General features: G+C 47.3%; 1 protein-coding gene across 7 annotated transcripts in view; it reads left to right on the top strand.

Annotated features, from left to right (window-relative positions):
• The first annotated feature begins 646 nt into the window (after window positions 1-646).
• The window catches only part of WDFY4 (WDFY family member 4), a 302,324-nt gene continuing 278,864 nt past the window's right edge, over window positions 647-24,106 (top strand). For 2 of the 7 annotated variants that reach the window (XM_078434513.2, XM_078434514.2), the window contains exons 1-2: window positions 662-866; window positions 22,502-22,752. In XM_078434513.2, coding sequence (XP_078290639.1) covers window positions 22,519-22,752 — 234 coding nt within the window. In that variant the 5' untranslated portion in view covers window positions 662-866; window positions 22,502-22,518. Of the gene's footprint in view, window positions 867-1,185; window positions 1,423-1,448; window positions 2,032-22,501; window positions 22,753-24,106 lie in introns of those variants that run through there. The other 5 variants (XM_078434511.2, XM_078434516.2, XM_078434515.2 and 2 more) reach the window with 5 other exon arrangements.

Raw genomic sequence — 24,106 nt, 5'->3', positions numbered from 1 at the left:
GAGAGCTCCAAGTGGGCACCACGCTGTCGGGGCAGAGCCCGACGTCGGGGTGGGGGGGGGGTGCTCGAACCCATGAACCGAGAGAGCATGGCCTGAGCCAAAATCAAGAGTTGGACCCACGCACCCCAAGGAAAGAGAGTGTCGATGCTGAGTTTCAGAGAACTTCATCCCATTATTTAAAATTGTATTTCAAAAAAAAAATAAAACAAACTTTTCTTTCATCATCATTAGTGTCACCCACAGTTGACCATCCGACCTTGGGGGACTCCCTGGATCAGTGGTAAAACTCAGGGCTTAGGATGGGGGAGGAAGAAATCCACGTGAGGAGCTCTCTCCGGGCCTGACAGAGAGGAGACTGATGAACCCAGGCACTGTCCATGGCTGCACTTTAGACACCTCTGTAACCAAATTCACCTAAACACCATTATTATCTGTATTTTACCAAAGGCTCAGAGAGGATAGGTGGGATCAAGAAACAACGGGAAAGTCCAGCCGAATAACACAAGGCTAAATTCTGTATCCACTATTCACTAGCTGTGCCTCTTTGTGCTTGGCCGTGGCCAGCACTGCTTGACCTCTGAGCATACTCCCCTAAGGGGCCTTTCTGCAGGGCCCGAGTCACCCACCAGAACCCAGGCAGTTCTGTCGCCGTCTGGGTAATGGGGACAACAGGCATCTGCTGACTCTTCACTTCTGCTTTCTCCAGGAAATGAGCAGAAACGCAGCTTGAGTGATTCATAGTGAAACGCTGTTGGAGACTAACAATGCTGGCCGAGCCCTCTTCCCCCAGGCCTGAGGGGCTGTGGCCCAGTACGGGGGCACCCATGCCACCTGAATTCTGCAGGCCTTGACCGCCACACCTCTGGGTAGGTGACCTTGCTCTCGGCCACACCGGGCCAGGCCGGAGATGGGCGTGGAGGTCCTGTCGGTCAGGGTGGGGCCTACTGGCCGCCTGCTGGAAAGCTCAGCATTGGAACACTTGTGACTGCCGGTGCCTGATCTGGGTGTGTGGATGTGGGAGAAGAGGCGAGCTGATAAGCAGGAAGTGTGTGGTGGCGGGGGCGGGGGAGGGGGGGGCGCGGTGCAGGGCCATTCTGATGCCGGGGTCTGCTGGGGTGTCTGTCACTGTTGGAGTGTGCTGAGCCAGGCTGGGCTCCAGCTCCATTCCTCATCCTCTGACCGCAGGTCAAGCCCTTTCTCACAGTTCTGCTAAGGAAGGTGACCCGCCACCCCAGGGGCAGGCTGGATGTGAGCCTGTCTGTGCTAATTCCCAGGGATGGGGAAGGGCGGCTGACCGTGAGACTCCTCTGCCCGGCCCCCTGCACAGGCCTCTGAAGGGTGCTGAGAATTGTGGGCCACTCCAGCCTGGTCACCAAGAGAGCTAGCTTTGTCCTGGTCCTGTGGTCATTCCCCGGGGGTCTGGTAAGTAGGTGCCTCTTCCGGCCTCCCTCTCCTCATGTGAATTACCACATCAAACCTTAGAAACAGCAACTGATTAAGCCGGACCACCTGGCTCACAGAGAATTTGCTTTTCTCTCCTCCTGAAATCAGACCTTACAGAACACTGAACCAATCCTTTGTCCCAGCTTCTGGGAAGCCAGGAGGAGCTAATGCAGCAACTAAGGATTTCATGTATTACTCTTTCCAAGGAAGCTTCGATGCTGACATGATTTTCTGCATAATCATCCATTTAATTATTTGAGAGATTTCAAGAAATACTTATGGAGAGCCATTTCCTGCCAGGCACTGTTAAAGGCATCAGGGCCAGTGGACGGGGGCAGTTGTACTTGGCGTGATGGGCTGAAGTGGGATGGAATGCAGAGGCCTGGGAGTAGGGGGTCAGGAGGCCCAGAATGTGCATGCCTTCTGGGCGGAGACCTGAAGGAAGGGAGAGTCTGAGCTCTGTGGTTTTTGAGAAATATTTTTGGCAGGGGAATGGAGAAAGGACGTCAAAGTGCAGTGCAGGGGGCCTGGTGGAGGCCAGTGGGGCAGAGAGCCGTGAGGCGCAGGCCAGGCGACTCAGCCAGAGAGGTAAGGACGGCCTTCCTGTTCAGTGTGAGGTCTTGGGCTGTACCCCCTTAGACTTAGTGAGTTTCTACATGTTGAGTTTATAGAAAAGAAAATTCAGAAACAGTGTATAGGGTATGAGAAGTATCACCTAAGTGTGTTCTTTAAAGATCATCAGCATCAGGGGCGTCTGGGTGGCTCAGTCGGTTAAGTGTCTGACTCTCAATTTCGGCTCAGGTCATGATCTCACGGTTCGTGGGTTCAGGCCCCATATCAGGCTCTGGGCTGACAGTGTGGACCCTGCTTGGGATTCTCTCTCCTTCTCTCTGCTTTTCTCTGTGCTCTTCTCTCTGTCTCAAAGTGAATAAATACATGTAAAAAAAATAAAAAAAAAAATAGCATCAGCATCTTTGAGGTCCTTCACAGGCTTGTCCTTTCTCTCTTATCAGAGAACGTGGTTTCCCAGATTTCAGGGCTTGTTGTTCCCTTGCTTTTCTCTATCGTTTTAGCTCATATATTTAAATTGCTAGGGGCGCCTGGGTGGCGTAGTCGGTTAAGCGTCCGACTTCAGCCAGGTCACGATCTCGCGGTCCGTGAGTTCGAGCCCCGCGTCGGGCTCTGGGCTGATGGCTCGGAGCCTGGAGCCTGTTTCCGATTCTGTGTCTCCCTCTCTCTCTGCCCCTCCCCCGTTCATGCTCTGTCTCTCTCTGTCCCAAAAATAAATAAAAAAAAAAAAACGTTGAAAAAAAAAATAAATAAATTGCTAAATACGTGTTAGTTTTGCATGTTTTTGAACTTTGCAAATAGGAATTAAATATTTTTTTAAGACTTGCCTCGCTTGCTCCCAATTTTGTTTCTGGAATTCCTTCATATTATTCTGTTCTATATAAATATATCTCAATATACTTCCCTGAGTTAATGCTGATGGGCACTTGGAATTTTTTTTTTTTTTTTTTTTTTTTTTTTTTTTTGGTTTTTGGTTTTGTTTTTCTATCACAAGCTGCTAGGCACTCAGGATTTGTGAGTACTGCTAGGGCTCTGCTTGTACGTATATCCCAGAGTACGTGTGCAAGACTTCCCTAAGGTATGTCCCCTAAAAGTAGAATTGGTGGGTCATGGATTTTACATACCTTCACCCTTACTGGATGATACCAAAATGCTTTCTAAACCAATTGCTTCATTTTGCCCACCCATGAGCAATATGTTAAAGTTTCTGTTGTTCCCACATCTTCACCAGCATCTGATATGGCTGGAGTTTTAATTTTTGCCAATCTAGTGAAAATGAAAATCCATCTGTGTTTTTTTATTTTTATTTTATTTATTTATTTATTTATTTATTTATTTATTTATTTATTTTTAAATCCATCTGTGTTTTTAATTTGCACTTCCTGAATTACTAAGGTTGGGCATCTCTTTATATGCCTATTGGCCATTCTGGATTCCTTTTCATGTTCAGATCTTTGGCCCACTTCTCTTTGGGGCCATCTGTATTCTACCCTGTTGATTTTCCATAATTTAATACATATCTGGATATTAATCCTTTGTTGTAAATGTATATTGTAAATATTTTTCCATTGCTTGTGCCTTGTCTCCATACATTCTTTGCAATTTCTATTACTGACCAAATTTCTTAATTTCAAATGAGCTTCATTTATCCATATGTTCTTTTATGATATACATGTGTGCTATCTAAGAAATTCGCCTCCGTCACGAAGTCATAAAATTACTCTTACATTTTTTGTTTATAATTTTGCCTTTCACATTTAAGTGTTTTGTCCCATCAAAAATGATTTTTTACATTTTGTTTTGTTTTTTTCCCATATGGATAACCAAGAGTCTTTAGCTCTATTAATTAAAAGGCCATTCTTTAGTCACTGATCTACACCAGCTCCGTTATAAATCAAGTTGTCACGTATATGCAGGTCTGTTTCTGGGCTCTCTGTTCTGTCCATTTGTTGATCCCTTTGCCAATACTATATGATATGATTAACTCTAGGCTTACAATGAATTTTGATATCTGAAAAGAGTCTTGTTATTTTTTTTTCTTCTTCTTCCATTCTGTCTTGACATTCTTGGTACATTCTTTCTTCACATGATTTTACAAACAGTTTATCAGATTCAACAAAAACCTATGTTCAGGATTGGTTGAAAATACCATTCAGAGAGATACAATATCTTTATGAAAATGACGCTTCCAATTCATGAACATGGTTTGTATGCTCATTTGTTTAGATGACAAATAGTCTTTAGAATATTTGAATAAAATTTTCTTTAAAATATTTGATAAAATTTTATAACTTTCTTTATAAAATAGTGCATATTTTGTCTAGAGTTATTCCTAAGTGGTGTATATATTTTTCTATCGTTTTAATGGTGACTAAAAATACATATTTTTGACTCACTGATGTATGCTTGCATTTTAAAGAAGAATCATTTTAGCTGCTTTATGGGCAGCAAAGGAACAAGCAAGACCATCCGTTACATGGCTGTTGTACTAATTCAGGCTCGAGGTATTGGTGGCTCCCCCCAAAGGGATAGTAAAGATAATGAGAGGTGGTCGGAGTGGTGAGTTCTGGATACTTTTTGAGTGTGGGATTTGATGATATTTTAAGTGTAGTGTGTGGGATAGAGAAGTTGAAGATGACTCGAGGGCAATAGGGAGAATGGAATTGTCAGATCTTGAGCTAGGTCAGGGGCAGAAGGAACATATTTGCAAGGTGGCGGTTATTCCAGAATATAGGTTTGAACAAATAAAAGTGGAGATGTGTATTAGACGTCAAGTGGAGAAATGAAGTCTTGGCACCCCCTGTCCCCATCTGACCTTCATAGTTGAAAAGCAAGACAGCTTGGTCTTCTTGGGGTTCTAGGGGAGATATCTTGCGCAGGAGGGAAAGAAGGAAGGATGAGCCCCTCAGAGTTCTTGAGTCACACTCTAGAACTTTTTAGAATTTATTTATTTACATTTATTTATTAATTTACCAGTGGGGACTTGCCTTTGTTGTCTCCATTTCTTATGCAAACCATCAAAATGCGTGGGCATTTTGCACCTGTAATGATGTTTCCAAGGCAACACTCCGAAGCCCTTGGCTGATGGCCCCATTTGAAGCATCTGCACACCTGTTAGAAGCTTAAGTCTCTAAGTCTAGATCCGTGCAACCCAATACAGAAGCTTCTAATCATATCTGAGATATGGTCAGTCTGAACTGAGATGGGCTGTAAGTTTAGTATGTACATCAGGTATCAAAGATGTTACAAATAACAAAAAGAAATGGGAAATATTTACTTAATACTTAAAAATATTGATTGCATATTGAAATGATATTATTTTGGATATATTGGATTAAATAAAATATATTTTAAAAGTATATTTGAATAAATGGCTTAATTATGCTCTTTACTTTTTACTTTTTAAATGTGGCCACCAAGACTATTTTACATTACACATGTGGCTTGAATATGTGGCTGGCTTTGTACTTCTTCTGGGCAGTGCCCTTCAGAGGTACTTCGTGTTTTACGGCCAGAGGCTTTTGTGGGAAACACAGTTCAAGAAGGATGGAAGTTAGAGAAGTGAAAAGCTACTTGGCCCAGATAATCCAGGGAGAAAGGAAGGATGAAGGGTAAGAAGAATAGATTTCGTACTTACAGTAAACCAGACACTGGGCAGAGCACTGGAATTAGTCCCATATTTCATCCCCCAAGTGAGATCAGTTTCATTACTCCCATTTTACGCATGGGAAAATGGAAGCTCAGAGGTCCCTCCCTCTCAGACAGTAAGAGACTCAGCTGAGATTTGAATTGAAAGCCCTTGCTCTTTGGGGCACCTGGGTGGCTCAGTCAGTTAAGCGTCTGACTTCAGCTCAGGTCATGATCTCACATTCGTGAGTTTGAGCCCCGCATCCGGCTCTGTGCTGACAGCTCAGAGCCTGGAGCCTACTTCAGATTCCGTGTCTCCCTCTCTCTCTCCGCCCCTTCCCTGCTAGTTCTCTGTCTCTCTCTCTCTCAAAAAAAAAAAAAAAAAAAAAAATTAAAAATAAAATAAAGCCCTTGCACTTTGAATTAGGCACCACCCTCACTGTGAACTGAGGAAACACTTCTGGTAAGGAATAGTGAACTTTGGGCAGAAGTGTGAAAACTGCTCTTCCCCATTTGCAAATGATTCACAGCAAACAAAAAGATTGCCTGGGAATCCTTTTTATCCCATCATTACCTATAACAATGGGCTCAGGGCATTCCATTATTAGGGAATGAAGAGAGTCAATTACGGGCAATCCACCGAGAGCATGATTCTTGGTCATTAAATGGATAATTTAAGGGTAAAGGCAACACAGACTATGTTTATGATATGATGATGGACAACTGATACAATGAAAATGTCTATACATCAGTTATAAATAAAATATGCTTCCAAGTGAAATATAGTATGCAAAAAAGAGGAAATACTTGTTGAGTTTTGTGTTTTTAACATAATAATAAGAAGAAAATTGCCCAAGTAGCTCCCGGATAACAGTTTAAAGGATAGGCACAAAATATAAAGAGATAGGCAAAGATGAATAAAAGTATGTACACATGAAGAAACTGTGTTATGAGGTTGGTCAGAGCCTATCAGGACTTAGTGAGGTCCGAGCATGCTACAGTGAGCCCCCACAGGCTTCCTCCTACGACTCTTTTTGGGTGTGGACCAGATCAAGGAGCGAGGGGCCCCAAGTGCAGAAAGCAGCTGGCCGGGACGTGCATGTACTAAGGGCAGGGCGCAACCACCCTGCAGCTCCGTTTCTGTGTTTCTGCCCAAATAATGCATTTCTTTTACTGGGGTGGGGCGGGGGGGGGGGGGGGGTCGTCCCGCCTCCTCCACAGGTGCCTGAGGCTCCTATTTTCTGCAATGCATCCAGCGCATGCGCAGCAACTGCCCTGGTGGGGGTGGGGAAGGACCGCCACCTCTTTGAAGAAGGCGAAGGGTGAGAAGAGAGCCAGGAGATGCGGATGGGCCAAAGTCCTGATAATGAAACGGGAAAAACCAAACAAAGCAGGGGCAGCACTCTGCAATCAGAATACAGAATCTTGTAAGTTTTAGCTTTTCCTTTCACATACCTCCAGGAAACATTTAATTCTGTAAATTAATGGAGGGGGGCGGGCAGGTACCTCTGAGAATGATTCCGCTGCTGCATGGGGGAAGGGATCTCTCTCAGAATCTCGCATCTAAAATATCACCTTGGTTCCGAGAAATACTTCTTCCCTTGCACAATTTGAAGTGTCTGAATAGTCTCAGTTTTGACCTGTGTATTTAATGTGATGATCCCCTCCGTCTCAAAGTAATTACATAATTACTGGTCCTACCAGCATTTTATAGCTGGTGGAAACTTAGAATTGAGGAAATGCAGGAATGAGAAAGGTGAAGCGTATTCAAGAGTAATGATCTCGCAAGGAAGAAAGTGAGGGGTGCCGTGGTTACTACAGGCAGCAGGTAATGATAAATTTGGGAATTCCCAAGTGCTCACTTTTATTCTGCTTGAGTCCACACACCGTGTCTGTGCACTTTCACTCCTGGGTTCCTCCTTCCACCTGCACCTGGAGATGATCATAACCCCGAACACCGGGGTGTAATTACTAAATGAGATCTTGTAGTAGGGATGTAGCATTGATGGATGCAAAGTGTTGTGACTACTTTTTAATCACAGGATGGCTGGGTGGTGGCAGGAGTTTGAAGTTGGAGAGAAGGGGGTTATTTCTTGGTTGGGGCAAGGAAGAAATGCCTGGCCAAGGAAGCATGGAAGGTGGCAAGATTGGGTTATGTGGAGCTGAGGGAGGGGCATCCCAGGGAGAGACTCCTGAGTAAAGGCAAAGGATCAGATGATGAGTGAACAGTTCATTTGGCCAGACCTCATTGGGAGTGCAGTGGGCAATCAGTCAAGGAAGGATGTTGGGACATATCATTGAGGGCCAAGAGCTTGAGAGTGTTCCTTGAGAACATGAGGAACCACTGAACACAGTTGAGCAAGGGACTGATGTGATGGGGCTGTGCTCCTCAGTCTGACACTGTGGGGTAAGTGGGAGACGTTGGGGAGACCAGAGGCAGAGAGGCCTGCCATGGCAAGGTGGGAAGAGAGACGAAGCAGCAGTGGGCTCACCCTCCCAGAGCCATTTTCCCATTTCCTGTGCATGTAGAAGAATTAGGTCTAGGTAAGAAATTATTCCTGACACGTCCGGAAATTCACTAGCTTGTAGGAGACTCGTTCTGGTTAAACACGTATCCGGGTCTCAAAAGAGAAATGTGAAGGCTCTGAACATGAAACTAATTTGAAAAGTAAACCTTCATCGGTGGACAGACCCTTAAGGAGCATTATTCCAGGTGCTTTATGTGACAGGTGGGGAAGTCAGTCACAGAGGGGCCTAACACCCCTGCTTCCTGACTGCCAGTAATGCATTTCCTCTGCATTTTGGTGAAGAAACAGCACAGGACAAAGTTGCATCTGAAAACGTCTCTTTTTTGCATGAGCCTAGAAGCAGAGTTTTCTGGATCCAGATCTGCCTAGCATGATAGAGGACAGGGAGCCCAAGACAACTAGTAAGTTTCTTTACGGATGATGTGGGCAGTTTGTGCTCTTGCTTTTTTTGTGATTTTTTTTTTTTTGATCTACAAGAATTAAAAATTAATTCTTTAGTATACTAATGAGTTCCACGAGAATTAGGAGATGCTTAATTCCTCCCAAGTCAGGAATGCACACTTCCATATACGTTTACAAGTTTAATAGCGATTTTTGTATTTATTTTCTAAGCGAAGTATGCTTGAAATTAAAAAAAAAATTTTAATGTTTATTTATTTTTTGAGAGAGAGAGGCAGAGCTTGAGCAAGGGAGGGGCAGAGAAAGAGGGAGACACAGAATCTGAAACAGGCTCCAGGCTCTGAGCTGTCGGCACAGAGCTGGACGCGGGCCTCAAATTCACAAACCAGAAGATCATGACCTGAGCTGACGTCAGACGCTTAACCAACTGAACCACCCAGGGCCCCCCCTTTTTATACTTGAAATTCAATGAGCTAAACAGAAGGGTTGTGTGAGCTAACCATTCCTGGAAAAGTTTTCATCTCTCGAACGTTAACAAGTGGTCTGAGAAGTATAAAGGGTGCTACAAAGTCCCTGGTCGTTTCACTCCTCCCAAGAAATTGGACGATGAAGAATGGGATGGGGGCAGCCTAGCATCTGGAGGCCTTGACCCAGCCCCTCCCGGAGATGTGATCTCTACCCTGTTCCCACCCCCTCCTCCTTGCGGTGGTACAAAACCACTAGTGGTCCAACATCACCTCTCCCATCCCGTTGTGTGTCCTTCCTCAGGGAGCAGTTCTCTCTAACCTGTCCACAGGCTTATTTCTCCTCCACTCAGGCTCCTTCTCCAAAGCCCTGGCTTCTGTGACACCTCTCCTACCACCTGCTACCCTCCCCCTCCCCCTTCTCACCTCGAATCGCCAGCTCCTTTCCTCTGCCCCCTTCACTCTGGGTTCCTGCTATAAAGGGTGCATTGCAGGCATTGAATTGTGGCATCCCTTTACCTGTCCCCATCCCCTTCCTCAGGCTGTGAGCACCTGGGGGCAGGGACTGAGCCCTCTGGGCAGGCCCAGCATCTAGCAGGGGGTCACATTACAGGGTCCATATCACTCTCTGCTGAGAACCCCACGGCGACTCCCAGGATAACTGCATGGAACATGACAAGGGCATTACTGGTGTTCCTTTTGCCACACACACCCTTCCCCATCCTTGCTCCCTGTGCTCCAGACTCTTTGAATCTCTACTGTCTTCCCCGAACATGCATGCTGCCCGGGGTGCTTGGCTTCCAGAGCACCAACTCCTCATCTCTCAGTGCCCGTCGTGGGGACCATCTTTTCTGAGAAGTCTTCCCAGACCATCACGACCCTCTCCAGACTGGGCCAGGAGCCTCTGCTGTGCCCCACAGCCAGGCACCTCCCTGTCCAGCACCTACCCCACTCTGTCTGTTTCCTTGCTGTTCTTCTGCACCCCTGAGTGTGAGCTGTCAGGTCTAGGGTGTGGACCAGGGACCGTTCCGCTCCTTGCATGTTTGCTAATCAAACGTCCCACCCCACAGAGAAAGCTGTAGAGAGCCGCAGTTCTGGTGGCTTAGCCTGGAGGGTGAGTGTTTAATGCTGGGCGTGCTGCTGGTGGCAGCCCAGGAGTGGCTGGCCGGCTGGTGTCCACCTCGTGCCCGGGCTAATCAACCGTTGGCCTTGTGGTTCCCAGAGATCAGCTTTTACCTGGGGGGATGGTGAGACCACAGGGTCCTGTTCTATGAGCTGGGGCCACACGGCAGACCTGGCCCCAGACCTCCTTGGACGAGGGATCAGCAACACCTTTGCAAATCCAGCCAGGGGACTCCTACTAGCGTTTCCAGCTGGTGCCCAAGGTACCCCCAAGATATATTCTTACCATCGTTGATGACTGTGTCAAGCCAACCTGGATTGGTGGAAGGGATGAAGAGCTTTGAAGTCAGAAAAGTCTGGGTTTGCCCTTCTGATGTTTATTCTGATTCTGATGCTTGTTAGCAGTTTGATTTCAGATAAGCTAGCTATTTTCTCTGAATGTCAATTTCTCTGCATCTTGCTTTCCCCATCTATGTAATGGGAATAATCATACCTACCTTATAAGTTTTCTAAGATTAGAGAGCATCACTGATAACTGCCAGCAGATGCTCGTTCAGTTACGGTCATTTGTACTTAAGCAACACTACCCTATGTTTTAGTGGGCAGCGAGCCACAGATTCGCTCCCACGATGGAGCGACTCCCGATTATGGGGGCTGGGCTTCTTGTCACCTGTGCTGTCACTGGCCCATGCCTTTGTGCAGACAGTGACAGCTCAGTTACAGCTAAGCTTTGAGGATCTGGCCAGGGGAACTGCTCCCTGGCCATTTTTGGCAATGTGGAAGTCAGTACACATAGTGAGATACAGAACCAGGGACCCTCCTGCAGGACACGGCAGGTTCCTATATTCTGTTGCTGTTGCCAAAACCGCAGAGGTGTGTGCTAGCCAGGAGGGCTTGGACTGGAATCAGAAAAAGGAAGTGTTGAGGGCCGTGGCAGGTGCAACCTGCCCAGTTCCTGTCAATCAGGGTCTCCATCTTAGTCTTCAGGGGGAATTTCTCAACTTCTGGAAATAACCGAGGCATTTGAGGCAGGATGTAGAGCCCTGGGCTCTGCTGTTCTCTGCTTGTGGGCACTCCCAGCCCTTGGCTGATGGAGGAGGTGGGACCCTTGTTAACTGGAGAGGGCTTGGGGCAGCAGGTGGCTGCTGGTCCTTGCACTGGAAGTGGATGTCAAGGCTCAAGGAACCTCCAACACCACTTGTTTCCGTGCGCCTCCCACCACCCTGTGTCCCCCTCTCCCACATTTCCTCCCCCCCCCCCCACTCCTGCCATTGCCCACAGGGATGCTCATCACAGGAGGAGTCCCTCTGCACATGCTCTTGTACTTGCCCTGGAGCCGGCTCTTGGGGACAGCGCTCCTGCTTCTGGTCCCCATTCTTTATCTTCAAGATGGCCAGCTCCCCACCTCTGGCCCTGTCTCTGTGCTCTTCAGATGAACCCCAAGGCCTCGATTTAACTCACTTAGTGTCCTGCTGTCCATTCAAACCAGTGCCTTGTTGTGAGAAAACCTGAGATTGGACACACTCAGCAGACAAGCAAGGAGGGGGTGGTACAGAAGGGAAACCAGGTCTAGGGTGGGGGCAGCTTGCCCTGGCCACAGGGCTGGACCTTCAGAAGTGACTGAGGTCCCAGAGCACACCCACGGAGGACTATTTGGATGTAGGCTTCTCCAGGAAGTGCAGGCAGATTTTAGGAACCTCAAGGCAGCAACACACAGAATGGGAGTGGGTGCACAGGGCAAGAGGAACAGACACTTTGCACACATCTAGCCTGCGCTGGAGGTGATCTTACGTGTGTTCACTTGCTTAACTCTTTTATTTTCTTAATTCATTTCTTTCTTTCTTTCTTTCTTTCTTTTTTTTATAAATGTTCATTCATTTTTGAGAGAGAGAGAAAGAGAAAGAGAATGAGCGTTGAAGGGGCAGAGAGATGGGGACAGAGGATCCGAAGCAGGCTCTGGGCTGACAGCAGTGAACCTGATGTGGGACTTGAACTCGTGAACTGTGAGATCATGATCTGAGCTGAAGCTGGACGCTCAGTCGACCAAGCCACCCAGGCGTCCCTTCCAACAGCCTTGTAAGAAGATACTGTTCCCGTTGTACAGGTGCAGGCATCGAGGCTCGGTGACTGTAAGTCACTAAGGCCGAAAGTTCGGGAGAGGTAGAGCTAGGATATGAATCAGATTTGTCCGATGCTGCTCTGGGTCTGCCCGTGGAGCTGGGTAGGGATGGAGGGAGACAGGTCCAGCCTAGAAGTCTAGGTTCAGGGTGGTGATGTTATCTTACTAGGTAATCATGGCTGCTGTACAGCCAGACTTAGAGGCCCCATTCCCAGACATCCTGAGCTGGCTTGCTGGGGGCCCTGGAACTCTTGGCACCCGCCCAGCTCATGGTTAGCCCAGGAGCTGCTGTCTGGCCTCCACGCACAGCTCTGGGAGGCTTTCACGATGTTTTCCAGTGGCTTGCAACAGCTTCCCAGGCCTGTCACCTCTCCTGGGGATGCGTCGAAATCACCTGAGACCTTATAGAAAGCACGCTTGCCTGGGGCCCACCCAGACCAACGAAGTGGCAATCTCCGGGGAGCAAGTCCCCCTAGGTGGTTCTGGTGTGCAGCCTGGGCTGGTGAGGACTGCTCCCTTTCTAAACTCATCGAGCAGTTCTCCATCCCTTCAGATGATCTCAGATGTCCCTTTGCCTCTGTGTTTCCAAAGTGATCCTTCTAACCAGAGTGGTCCTCACCTACAGCTGGGGTCTATGTTAGCCTCCTGGCTCTCCTTGCTTCTCGTTTCTCCCTGTTCTGGGCCTGGCTTCGCGCCAGGCAGGAATAACATTTCCAAAATGTGTTTACTGTGTTTTTCTCCTCTTCCAAACCTTCAAGATCTGCTCATTATCTAGAACAGTATGTCTGTGCTGGCCCATTCTCCTGGTCCTCATGACTTAGCTGCACCGTGGTTTCCCGTAATGCCCGCAGTCACGCTTCTCCCCTCCAGAGAGCCTGTCTGCTTGCACTGGTCTTGTTTCCTGCTCATGATCCTGTTCCAGCTCTTTAGCTGCTCTTGGTTTGTGCAGATCAGGCGGGGATGTTAGTGAAGCCCCCTTTGAACAGCATCCTCAGGGGGACTTCCCAGTTCCACATGTTACCGACGACCTCTTTCTCCCGGAGGGCCCATGGTTCATGGTTACGTATCCGGTCCTTGTTGAGTTTGTTCTCAGCTGCAGAGACAAGTTGGAGGGGCACATCTTTTACCCATCCTCCCCCCACCCCCCAAATCTGGCTCCTCCTTGCTTCTAAGAAGGTACAGCCCAATGCTGTGCCTGCCCCACAGGACATGCTCAGCAAATCCTGATGAATTCAAGGTATTCAGGAAAGGCTGTCTGGTGGGGGGTTCTGTGGGACTTTATTCAACACTGTCATGCTGCTAAGCTGCTTTATTTTACCCAGAATAATGTCCTCAAGGTGTATTTATGTTGTAGTATATATCCAAATTTCCCTCCTTTTGGAGGCTGACAAATACTCCATTGTACAGATGGACCACATTTTCCTTATCTGGTCATCTACTGACGGACAGTTGGGTTGTTTCCAGCTTTTTGCTCTTGTGAGTAATCATGTTTTACACGTGGGTATACAAATATCTATTGATGCTCTGCTTTCAATTCTTTTGGGGCATCTTTTTACTTTTTTTTTAACGTTTATTCATTTTTGAGAGACAGAGAGAGACAGAGCATGAGCGGGGAAGGGGCAGAGAGAGAGGAGACACAGAATCTGAAGCAGGCTCCAGGCTCTGAGCTGTCAGCACAGAGCCCGATGCGGAGCTTGAACTCGGGAATGGCGAGATCTTTTTGTTTGCTGTGAATCATTTGCAAAGATGAATTTTTTTTTAAATGTTTATTTATTTTTGAGACAGAGAGAGACAGAGCATGAATGCGGGAGGGTCAGAGAGAGAGGGAGACACAAAATCGGAAACAGGCTCCAGGCTCTGAGCTGTCAGCACAGAGCCCGACATGGGGCTCGAACTCAGACTGCGAGATCATGACCTGAGTCGAAGTTGGACACTCAACCGACTGAGCCACCCAGGTGCCCCGATCTTTTTACTTTTTATAGTTGGCCCACCTTGACTATTAGTTCAGCCAATTTGACAAAATTATCATTAAAAATACAGTTTTTTTAAATAGGGATGACTGCGTGGCTCAGTTGGTTAAGCGTCTGATTTCAACTCAGGTCGTGATCTCACTGTTTGTGGGATTGAGCCTCATGTTGGGCTCTGCACTGACAGCGTGGAGCCTGCTTGGGATTCTCTCTCTCTCTCTCTCTCTCTCTCTCTCTCTGCCCCTCCCCCACTCGTTCACGTGCATCCGCACCTTCTCTCCCCAAATGAATAAATGCACTTAAAAAAAATTTGGTGGGCAAGTGGATGGGAACTTATGGCATAGTCTCCATACTTGGCCAACATGGGAGCGCCCCTGAGTGAGCTCTATCTGTGTGCGGCTGGTGTTCATGGCAACTTGGATCCTGTCCCCACCTTGTGACATCCCGAGGAAGGAGGTGGTATGGTTAGGGAGAAGGGTGGGGGCTTTGGAGCCAGCCATACAACACTTGCAAGGTGGCCACCTGGGGAAGCAACCAAACCTCTCTGCATCTGGCTTTCAGCTGTAAACTACTGCCTTGCTCTTTGCTCCCTCAAGGGTTGTTTTTGGGAAGAGAAGGTGAGGTGATACAGAGATAAAAGGTAGGGCCGTGAAGAAGTAGGTGGTCAGAGAGGTGAGGTATTACCGTGATGAAGTGTATAGCTATCTCCCCGTTGCACTGGATATAACCACGGGGGACGGACTGAGACCTCCACCGCCTCTCCTTCTAGATTCTTCTGTGAGTCCTCTTTCCACCTCAGAATGTATTTTTTGTAAGCCAGGTTTATTGAGGCGTAATTTACGTACAAAACATGTTACCCTCTTTAGTGTGGCCTTTCTCGTGTGATTGTATGGTGAGAAACGGGGAGACCACCTCTATCTTGAATTTTATCGTAGCCGCTCTTTGTCACCAGGTCTGAGCTGCTCCACAGAAGGCACTGAGTCCCAGGCTTCCCTGTGACCTGCCCGGTTGGAGAGTGGCTCCACATACCTTCCTGCCCCGTTTCCCCCGGAATGGCTTCCTGACATCTTAGCTCCAAGGGCTGCTAAATCACAGCTTTACGTCCTGAGCTTTTACCTGTTGGCAAATCACTTCACAGAAGGTCAGGGATGAAACGGTCAACCGAATGTTGGTTTCGCAGCCCCCAGGCCTCACCAACGCAGCTGATTCTCCGGGCTTCAGCACACAGCTGCAGGCCGGAGGCCCTGGGTGCTCTGCTTCTGACATATTACAAAGCAGAGCTCTGACAATGTCATGTTCTGCAGGGTGGGTGGGCTGGGAGCGAGGATGGGCAGCGATACCCATCTGAGGGGGCCCACGTGGCCCACTCCCAGCCCTGGGAATCCCTCCCTCTACTGTCACTGCCAACTCATCGTCTACTCCCTGTACACGGACAGGGGAATCTCTCCCCCGCACCCCCCACCCGCCACACGCAACCGCAGGCCCTTAGCCCCCTCAGGTGCCTCTCCATCCGTTCGGCACTGACTCATTGCCCTACATCTCTTTTGCGGTCAATGCATCGAGGCCAGAGGGTGGAACTGAGACCGCCGGGGCCATTTCAATGAGGAGACACCTAGTTTCAGAGAAGGGAAGTAACTCGGTTAAGGCACCACAGGAGCCCAGCTGCCCTGTGACTCCCATCTCAGCCCTAAGGCTCCCCTTCGGCTTGGGGGCTGTATGAGTGGGCAGGTTCCTGCCCAGTGCCTCTCTCTTGCTGCCTCGTGCAGGCTGCAGGAAAGCAAGGCCTCTGGTCTGCCTGGTGGGGCAGGGGAAGAAACATGACTAAACTGTGCTTTGCGTCACATGCCGTGAGCCCGACCCAGACGGGGAAACAGCTCACTGGCAGAGAGGGGGCCTTGTTGTTCCTGGAGTCCCCCGAGGCCCCCTCCCCCCACAGCTTCCAGTCCTCTGGTTCTGCCAAAGCTATCTTTCCCTTTACCTCACTCCATCCCCACCCCTGCCCTGCCTGCCCCTGCAAACTCCCACCTCTCCGAGAAATCTTTATAGGGTGGCAAGTCTTCCCTCAGCCTGGGTTACCTGCCAAGCAGTTGTCCAAGCCCTTCTGTCTACCCAGGGCCTCAAACCAGCCCTCGTTTGAGTATCACCTCTGGTGAGCATTGCTGTCTGCTGACCCAGGATGGACTCTGCTTTGGCCCCTGACTGACAACAGGGCCCTGGAGAGGTCACTTCTCTGCTCTGAGCCTTGGAAGCAGCTACAGATGAAGGCTGATAGCTTTGACCTTGCTGGAAAGCAGGAAGATTCCATGAATTGGTGCAGGTAAATGTCTGCACCAAGGAGGCACCAATAAATGCCCATCTACCCTCCACCATCCTAGAGAAGACATGTGCCAACACTGACTTAATCCCGGTACCCCTGGAGGGGTCCTGTTACTGTCCCTTTTTATAAATGAGGACACAGGCACGGATGGGTTTCATCACTAGGTTTAAGCCTGTTGATTCACACTGGAGAGGCCTGGTTCCAGAGTCTGTGCTCGTGGCCACTATGCTGCATGTATGAGAATAGAATCCATGGAAGTTTGAGCCTTGAAGTGGTGTTTGTTTATTTTTTTGTTGCTTTTTGGGAAAAATGCCCCCAGCTCCCATTCCCATAGGGTGAGGCCAGGGAGGTGGGGTCAGGCATCTGCTGGGTTGGAACCTATTTCTTTTTGAAATTTTGATATTTGTTCCTCATGGAGTTTTTGGCATTAATTTTGACTTTTGAAGATACTTCACTAAAGCGTTATTTTTCGTGGCTGAGATTTTTGACATCCCTTACATCTTGGGACTGAAGTAGGTATCTTACTTGCCTCACTAATCCCAGCCCTCCAGTGCACCTCCCCCCAGCTTAGCCTGTTTTGCCCTGGATAAGAAAGTGTTAGCACCTTCTTACAAGAAGGCACTTTTGATAATGAAGTGGATTAGAATGATTTCTTCTTGCCCATTCTTCGCGTAGCCCCGAGAGGTCAGTTACGCCTTGTGATTTTCCTTTTGCAAATAAAACTGAAGTAGGTCTAGGGTGATGAGCAGAACCGAGAGGGGGGATGGCTACAGCTTGACATCTGAGTTAGACAACTTCTCCGTGGGATTTCATGGATCCTCATTTGTCAGAGATTCTTGTTTTTAAAGCCTCTCTATTCAGGGAAAAACGATTCAAGGGTTTCACTTCCGTAAATATGGCTTCTTAATTTCAGAGGAAACCTGAAGGGGTTTCTGATATCTCCCCTGGACATCCAGCTACTTTCCTCAGGGCCACACTTTCACCTCATCTTGTCACCTGCCTGTTCTGAAAATGTGGCGTGGCTGCAAGCCTACCGAGGCGTGTTATTGAATGACTCTATTAGTAGCACCTGGTAGGTGTGACCGCAAAATGTGATGGAGGCAACACTTATCTTGGCTCTATCAGCCATCCCGTGCATTGGGGTGTCTGTGCTGGCTCTGTTGGGGATGGAGAGAGTGGTTTGGACACAGGGACAGTCCAAGTCTGGGGGAAATTCAAGTAGAGATCTTGGAGCGAGGGGGGAAAAAACTTGTTTTGAAGAGGAGTCTAAACTACAGACAGATCCGGGTGCCGTCAGCATATAGGTTCATTCATTCGTTCGTTCATTCGTACAGTAACATTTGATTGAGCGTCTATGCTGTGCCAACCCCTGACATAGGTGCAGTGATTTCCTTCACAGAGCTAGCATGCAGTGCCTATGTGGCTCTCAGGGGAGTAGCTTGAGGGAACTCAAGAAATGAGGACACTTGGCATCTGACTCCAGAAAACCACTGCAGGGGCCCCTGAAGGAGACTGAGCAGCAACCAGACAGAAAGAGGACAGCAGAATATGTGGGGGGGATGCAACACAGAAGCCATTGCTTTTGTGTGTGTGCACAAGTCAGCACCGTTGCTTTTTAACCTACCAAATGAGCAGGAATTAAAAAGCGATAAGTGAAGAAGAGTGAACTCCTTTTCGTAATTTTTTTAATGTTTATTTTTGAGAGAGACAGAGTGTGAGTGGGGAAGGGGCAGAGAGAGATTGGGAGGTACAGAATCTGAAACAGGCTCCAGGCTCAGAGGTGTCAGCACAGAGCCCGATGTGGGGCTCGAACTCGGGAATGGCGAGATCATGACTTAGGCTGAAGTTGGACGCTTAACAGACTGAGCCACCCAGGCACCCCAGGAAGTGTGAACTCTGTTACATTCTTGGTCAGAGGACTATACATTGATGCAAGTGTTTAAGGAGAAGTGGCTTGGAAATACGTGTCAAGGTACAGCTATTTATATTCTAGGAATTTCAGAATGTATTAAATCTATTATTTGTTCATGGCTATAAGAAAGACTTAGACACAAGGCCTATCATTATAGTGTGTTTATAGTAGCGAATAATTTGAAACTACTTAAACACCTACGTGTAGGGGATTAATTAAATGAATAACCAGCATGACTCTACTGCCACCGTAAGCTGTTCAAAATGAAGATGGGGCCCCTGGGTGGCTCAGTCGGTTAAGCATCCAACTCTTGATTTCAACTCAGGTCACGATCTCAGTTTCGGGAGTTTGAGCCCCACTTTGGGCTCTGTGCTGATGGTGTGGAGCCTGCTTGAGATTCTCCCTCTCTCTCTGCCCCTCCTCTTCTTGCACCCTCTCTGTCTTTCTCAAAAATAAATAATAAATAAAAACAAAATGAAGATGTGGAGGACCTTCGGCAACACGAAGATTCATGATACGTTTTTGTGACAAACAAAATTCTAAACTAATTCATCAGAAAAATGGATTGCAAGAAGATATTTGTGATTTGTAAAACCAACAAGGGACAAGTTTCTTGACTATACTCCCTCCAAGCAACGAGAAAAAGACAGGCAAGGAAAAATAAGCAAAGGTTATGAATAGTCAGTTCACAGAAGAGGAGCTGCGAATAGCTAAGAGGCATCTGAGATGCTCAGACTCCTTAGAGAAATGCAAATTAAAATAACAAAGAGGGATCGCTTTACTTCAATCAGATTGGCAAACATTAGAGCACGGGTAATTGGGGAGATGGTAGAGGAGCCTGTGGGAGAAGTGTGGTCTGGTGCCAGCTTTCTGGAAGCATCTTAGTTCATGGCATTCAGTTGAATGAAACAGGTGTGTACCCTTGACTCCTGCCCCCAAGTCCATATGCAGAGCCAGTCACATCCAGCCCTATGAAGGGCCCCTCATGGGCATATCCAGAACGAAATTGAGTGCACTGTAGGAAGTCATGGGCAATCTGGCCATGACTGTGGAGCGACACATCAAAGAGGCATGCGGGGGCGCCTGGGTGGCGCAGTCGGTTAGGCGTCCGACTTCAGCCAGGTCACGATCTCGCGGTCCGTGAGTTCGAGCCCCGCGTCGGGCTCTGGGCTGATGGCTCGGAGCCTGGAGCCTGTTTCCGATTCTGTGTCTCCCTCTCTCTCTCTGCCCCTCCCCCGTTCATGCTCTGTCTCTCTCTGTCCCAAAAATAAATAAAAAACGTTGAAAAAAAAAAAATTAAAAAAAAAAAAAAAAAAAAAAAAAGAGGCATGCGATGCCCACTTTGTAACATGGGGCAGCAGTTAGAAGGGATGCAGCTGACAAACACAGAGACGCATGCTAGGTCTGAAGGCGCAACGCTGAGTGAAAAAGTGAGCTGCAGAAAAGATGCAGAAAGTCATTCAGGGGACTTGAAATGCCTGTATTCAGAAATCATATCACCTGTGTCATGTTTTGTTTTGTTTTTAATGTTTATTTTTGAGAGAGACAGAGAGAGACAGAGTGCAAGTTGAGGAGGGGCAGAGAGAGAGGGGGAGACAGAATCCGAAGCAGGCTCCAGGCTCCAAGCTGTCAGCCCAGAGCCTGACATGGGGCTCAAACCCACGAACTGTGAGATCATGACCTGAGCCGAAGTTGGGCACTTGATAGACTGAGCCACCCGCCCCACCTATGTCATGTTTTATAAAGACCTGTGTTGTTAAGCAGGTGGGGTGGGCGGGATGGGGAAGAAGGGAATGTGAGTGGGGAAAGGAGGGCTAAGGAAGAAGTGAATAAACTGACAAAGCCAGCCAGGAACGTGGTCCAGGTCAGGGAAGACTGTGCTGGAATGTGCGGCACCCCACCACCTGCCCCCGAGGGTCAACCCAACAAAGGAAACAAAACTCCTACCAAGCTCCAGCTAACCAACCATCAAAAGCAAAAAGTATAAATAAAAAGTTTGCTTCAACAATATTAGGGAGCATGTTTTTTTTTTTTTAAGTTTATTTATTTTGAGAGATAGAGTGTACAAGCAGAGAAGGGGAAAAGAGAGAGGGAGGGAGGAAGAGAGAGAGAGAGAGAGAGAGTATCCCAAGCAGGCTCCATACTATCAGCGAGGAGCCTGATGTAGGGCTCGAACTCACGGACCATGAGATTATGACCAGAACTGAAATAAAGAGTTGGATACTTAACTGACTGAGCCACCCAGGCGCCCCTAGGATTATGTTTTTTTTTTAAATCAAACATATTCATAGATAAACATGAAATACCAGTAATCATTTTTCTGGGTAAGGGCAAGTTAGTGTCACAGGCTCAGAAACAGCCAAAGTAAAACCAATGAATTACTGAAGTAGTGATTAGTGAAAACAGATTGTGCACATACCAAAAAAGACAAGTTTGCCAAGTGGGACACTTTGCTCAGGGGTCTATTGTTATAAAGCAGCTTATATAGTGAGAAGGCACCGACTATTCTTCGCAGTGATTGGTTAAAATATTAGAATTTTCTTAAATGACAGGGAATTGGTCTGTGGCTGCCTCATATCAACCTTGGAAGACAGTTTAAGTTTTGTTTCTGATTTTCAGAGGTCCAAGCAAGAAATGACTGAGATCAAGTTAGTTTTGCAAAATAAGTGACGTTAAGCTTTGCTTGTAGGACTAAACTGGTATTGTCCGCTCAGAGAATTTTCGAGGCTGGTTTGCTTATTTCAATATTCGGTATGCTTCCTGATACTCTGTTCCTTTCCTACCTTGACACTGAACTTCCATGGTTTTTGTAACAAGAAAATGAAGTTTGAGAGTAGTAAGTACATGTGTTGGAAGAAGCATCAGGGACTCATGGAGTTGTGTACATAAAGGGTGAGAATGATTCAAAGAGGGATGGTTTATCTGGCCACATGACCCTTAGTTCACCCCCGTTCTAGCCTCCAGGGGGGGTGTGTACTGGGCTAAAAATAAAGCGTGGCATAGCCCCTCAGTTGCCGTAGCCCAGAGAAAAATACTGGCGGGTCCGTTTCTTGTGCCCATCTGTCTGGTTGCTGCCCCATGATTGGTGGTTGTTGGTCACTGGACAGACTCCAGGATGGACTCCTACATGGTGACGTCATGGTTGGGGAGGGCTTCTTGTAGGAGAGCTGGACATTCTGGGCTCCACTTGGAGTTTCCTGTACTCCTGACAAACAAACAAGCATTTGTTGTGCTGGGAGTCAGTCATGACTCTAGTTAACCAGAGACTGGGACAACTGAAAAGTCAAGGACACAAATAAAGGCACCTTCTCAAGGTTACCGATCTGGCAAATCGGTCTTTGGCTACTTTCATTGCATAAATTCTTGTCCTCATGCCTACTGACCCAAGATCTCCGGCTTGCACAAGTCGCCCGTGTGCGTGCTAATAAAGGAGGTCTTTTAAGTTAGCATGGGGGTTTAGAGTCCTTTTGAGGACAAAGTTCTCTAAAAATATTGAATGTGAAGCAAATAATGCTGAGAATGAAAAACCTGTAACCTTTTAGGCTCATATGGTAGAAGGAAGTTACAACTGAAGTACAGAATTGCATGCTTGTACAAATACTGGTGAGGCATTTGTGCATATCCCTTCTACTTTGCTTTTTAAAAAAGGTGTGGCATCATTTAATAAAAACAAAAAACAAGCTTTGGTGTTAACGGTTTGCCTTTCAACTGGATGTCTACCTGCCCATATGCCTTTGGCCCAGCCAGTTTCCTTCCTTATACAGAGAAAATAAGAGTGCCCATCGCTCTCATGAGTCTGTGTAAAGAGCCCAGCAACGGTGCCTGGCACAAGTTAGATTGTCAATATAAGTCATGTCTAAGTCAGAATCTCTTTTTTTAAAAAGTCTCCCTATTTTAGTCAGTTTCAGATTCTTAGAGGAACCATCCTCAATAGGAACTGAACTGAATGAGTACAGTACCTTGTCTCCCAATCAGCTTCATTGGGAAGTGCTGTGACAGGACTTTACATTTTTGTTTTTTGTTCTGAATTCAGATCTGCTTTGCTAAGGCATGGAGGCAGAAGATGTTTCAAGGGCTGAAGACAGAGCTGAGTGTCCAGGTTCCAAAAATGAAGGCCAGCCTGATGTTGCTCAGCCTGACTTCCCACATGGAGGCCAGTCTCCTGGTCCCACTGCTCTCTGGGAGATGCTAGAAAGGAAGTTTCTGGAATATCAGAAGTTGGCTCACGGAAGCCCGGCTGAACATCAGCAGAGCCTGTTGAATCTTCTCCCACTGTTCCTAAAGGTCGGTATTCTTGTTTTTGAAACCATAAGATAATACGGTGCTCTGGGGAACACTTCTGGGATGATCGGAAGCTGGAGTCGGTGGTTTTAATATCATCACAAGTGGTCCCTGGTGGGTTGCTTAGAGGGGAGTGTTTTGCTATGTAATAAAAATGGCAAGCAAGGCTCATCTCCAGGATGAGGAAGAGTTGGAAAGGACAGTTGGCTCTTGAGTAATACTGTCTCCTTAGTTAAAAAAATTATATTGTTCAACCACAATCCCAACATAGGAGCCAGAGAAAGACCAGCTCCTCTGGAGCTAGGAAAGGAATGTGTTTCCTGGGGTGCAGAGTTGGTGGGTAACCTCAAATACCAGCATGCCAACAGTGGGGGGCTTGGGAGAACCTGGTCACAGGCCCATGAGGGAAGCCCACGTTGTCCACTGGGCTACCATTCTGGCCAGTGGCAGCTGGTGACAGCTTGGGTGCAAAAGATTCCCTTTTTTGTCTCAGAACAAAGGTGCTGCCTGTGAGGTCTGCTTTATAGTTGCATATATTGGAGTTTAAGTTGCAGAGTTGGAAACTTTAAAAAAAATTTTTTTATGTTTATTTATTTTTGAGAGAGAGCGATAGAGTGTGAGCAGGGGAGGGGCACAAAGAGAGAAGGATACACAGATCTGAAAAAGGCTCCAGGCTCTGAGCTCTCAGCACAGAGCCCGACGCGGGAGATCATGAGATCATGACCTGAGCCAAAGTCAGATGCTTAACTGACTGAGCCACCCAGGCGCCCCCAGAGTTGGAAACTTTTTATGAGAATTTAGTTTTTGCTTGACTATTGATTTGGAGTTATTAAAAAGAAAACATATAGCTACATTCAAAGCTACATTCAGAGAATATGAGATCCTTTCACATTTGAAACTAGACTAAGACAGATGGAGACTTTGGCAGGTTTTTTCGGGAAACCCCCTTGTTGATATATCTCATCTAACTTATTAGCCAGAAATAATTGAGGATCTCCAAAGGTGGGAATCTTCTTGAGATCATATTTCTAGGATACATTGAACACTTAGGCATGTCTTTCTATAAAAAATTTTGTCAGGTAGCTTACTGCCCATTAACTCATTGTTTTCCTCCATCTTTTGGACTTATTATACCCCATCTATTTCATTTCACAGACTGGATAACTGGAGCATAGGGAATGTATAGGAAAAGAAGAACTAGGTTAGGAGACACAGCTCAGGTTTCTCATTCCTAACCCTCCCTGCCCTGATGACCCTAGCTTCTGGGGGGGTGGGGGTGGTTGAGTCTTCCCCAGTTCTCAGGTCAACTTTGCTTTATGGAAGGAAAAGTGTGAGCCACTTCCTGCCCCCCACCAAA

This window comes from Panthera onca, chromosome D2 (assembly GCF_046562875.1).
Source record: "Panthera onca isolate mPanOnc1 chromosome D2, mPanOnc1 haplotype 2, whole genome shotgun sequence".
Taxonomy (NCBI): domain Eukaryota; kingdom Metazoa; phylum Chordata; class Mammalia; order Carnivora; family Felidae; genus Panthera; species Panthera onca.
This window is presented reverse-complemented; position numbering and strand designations above follow the sequence as displayed.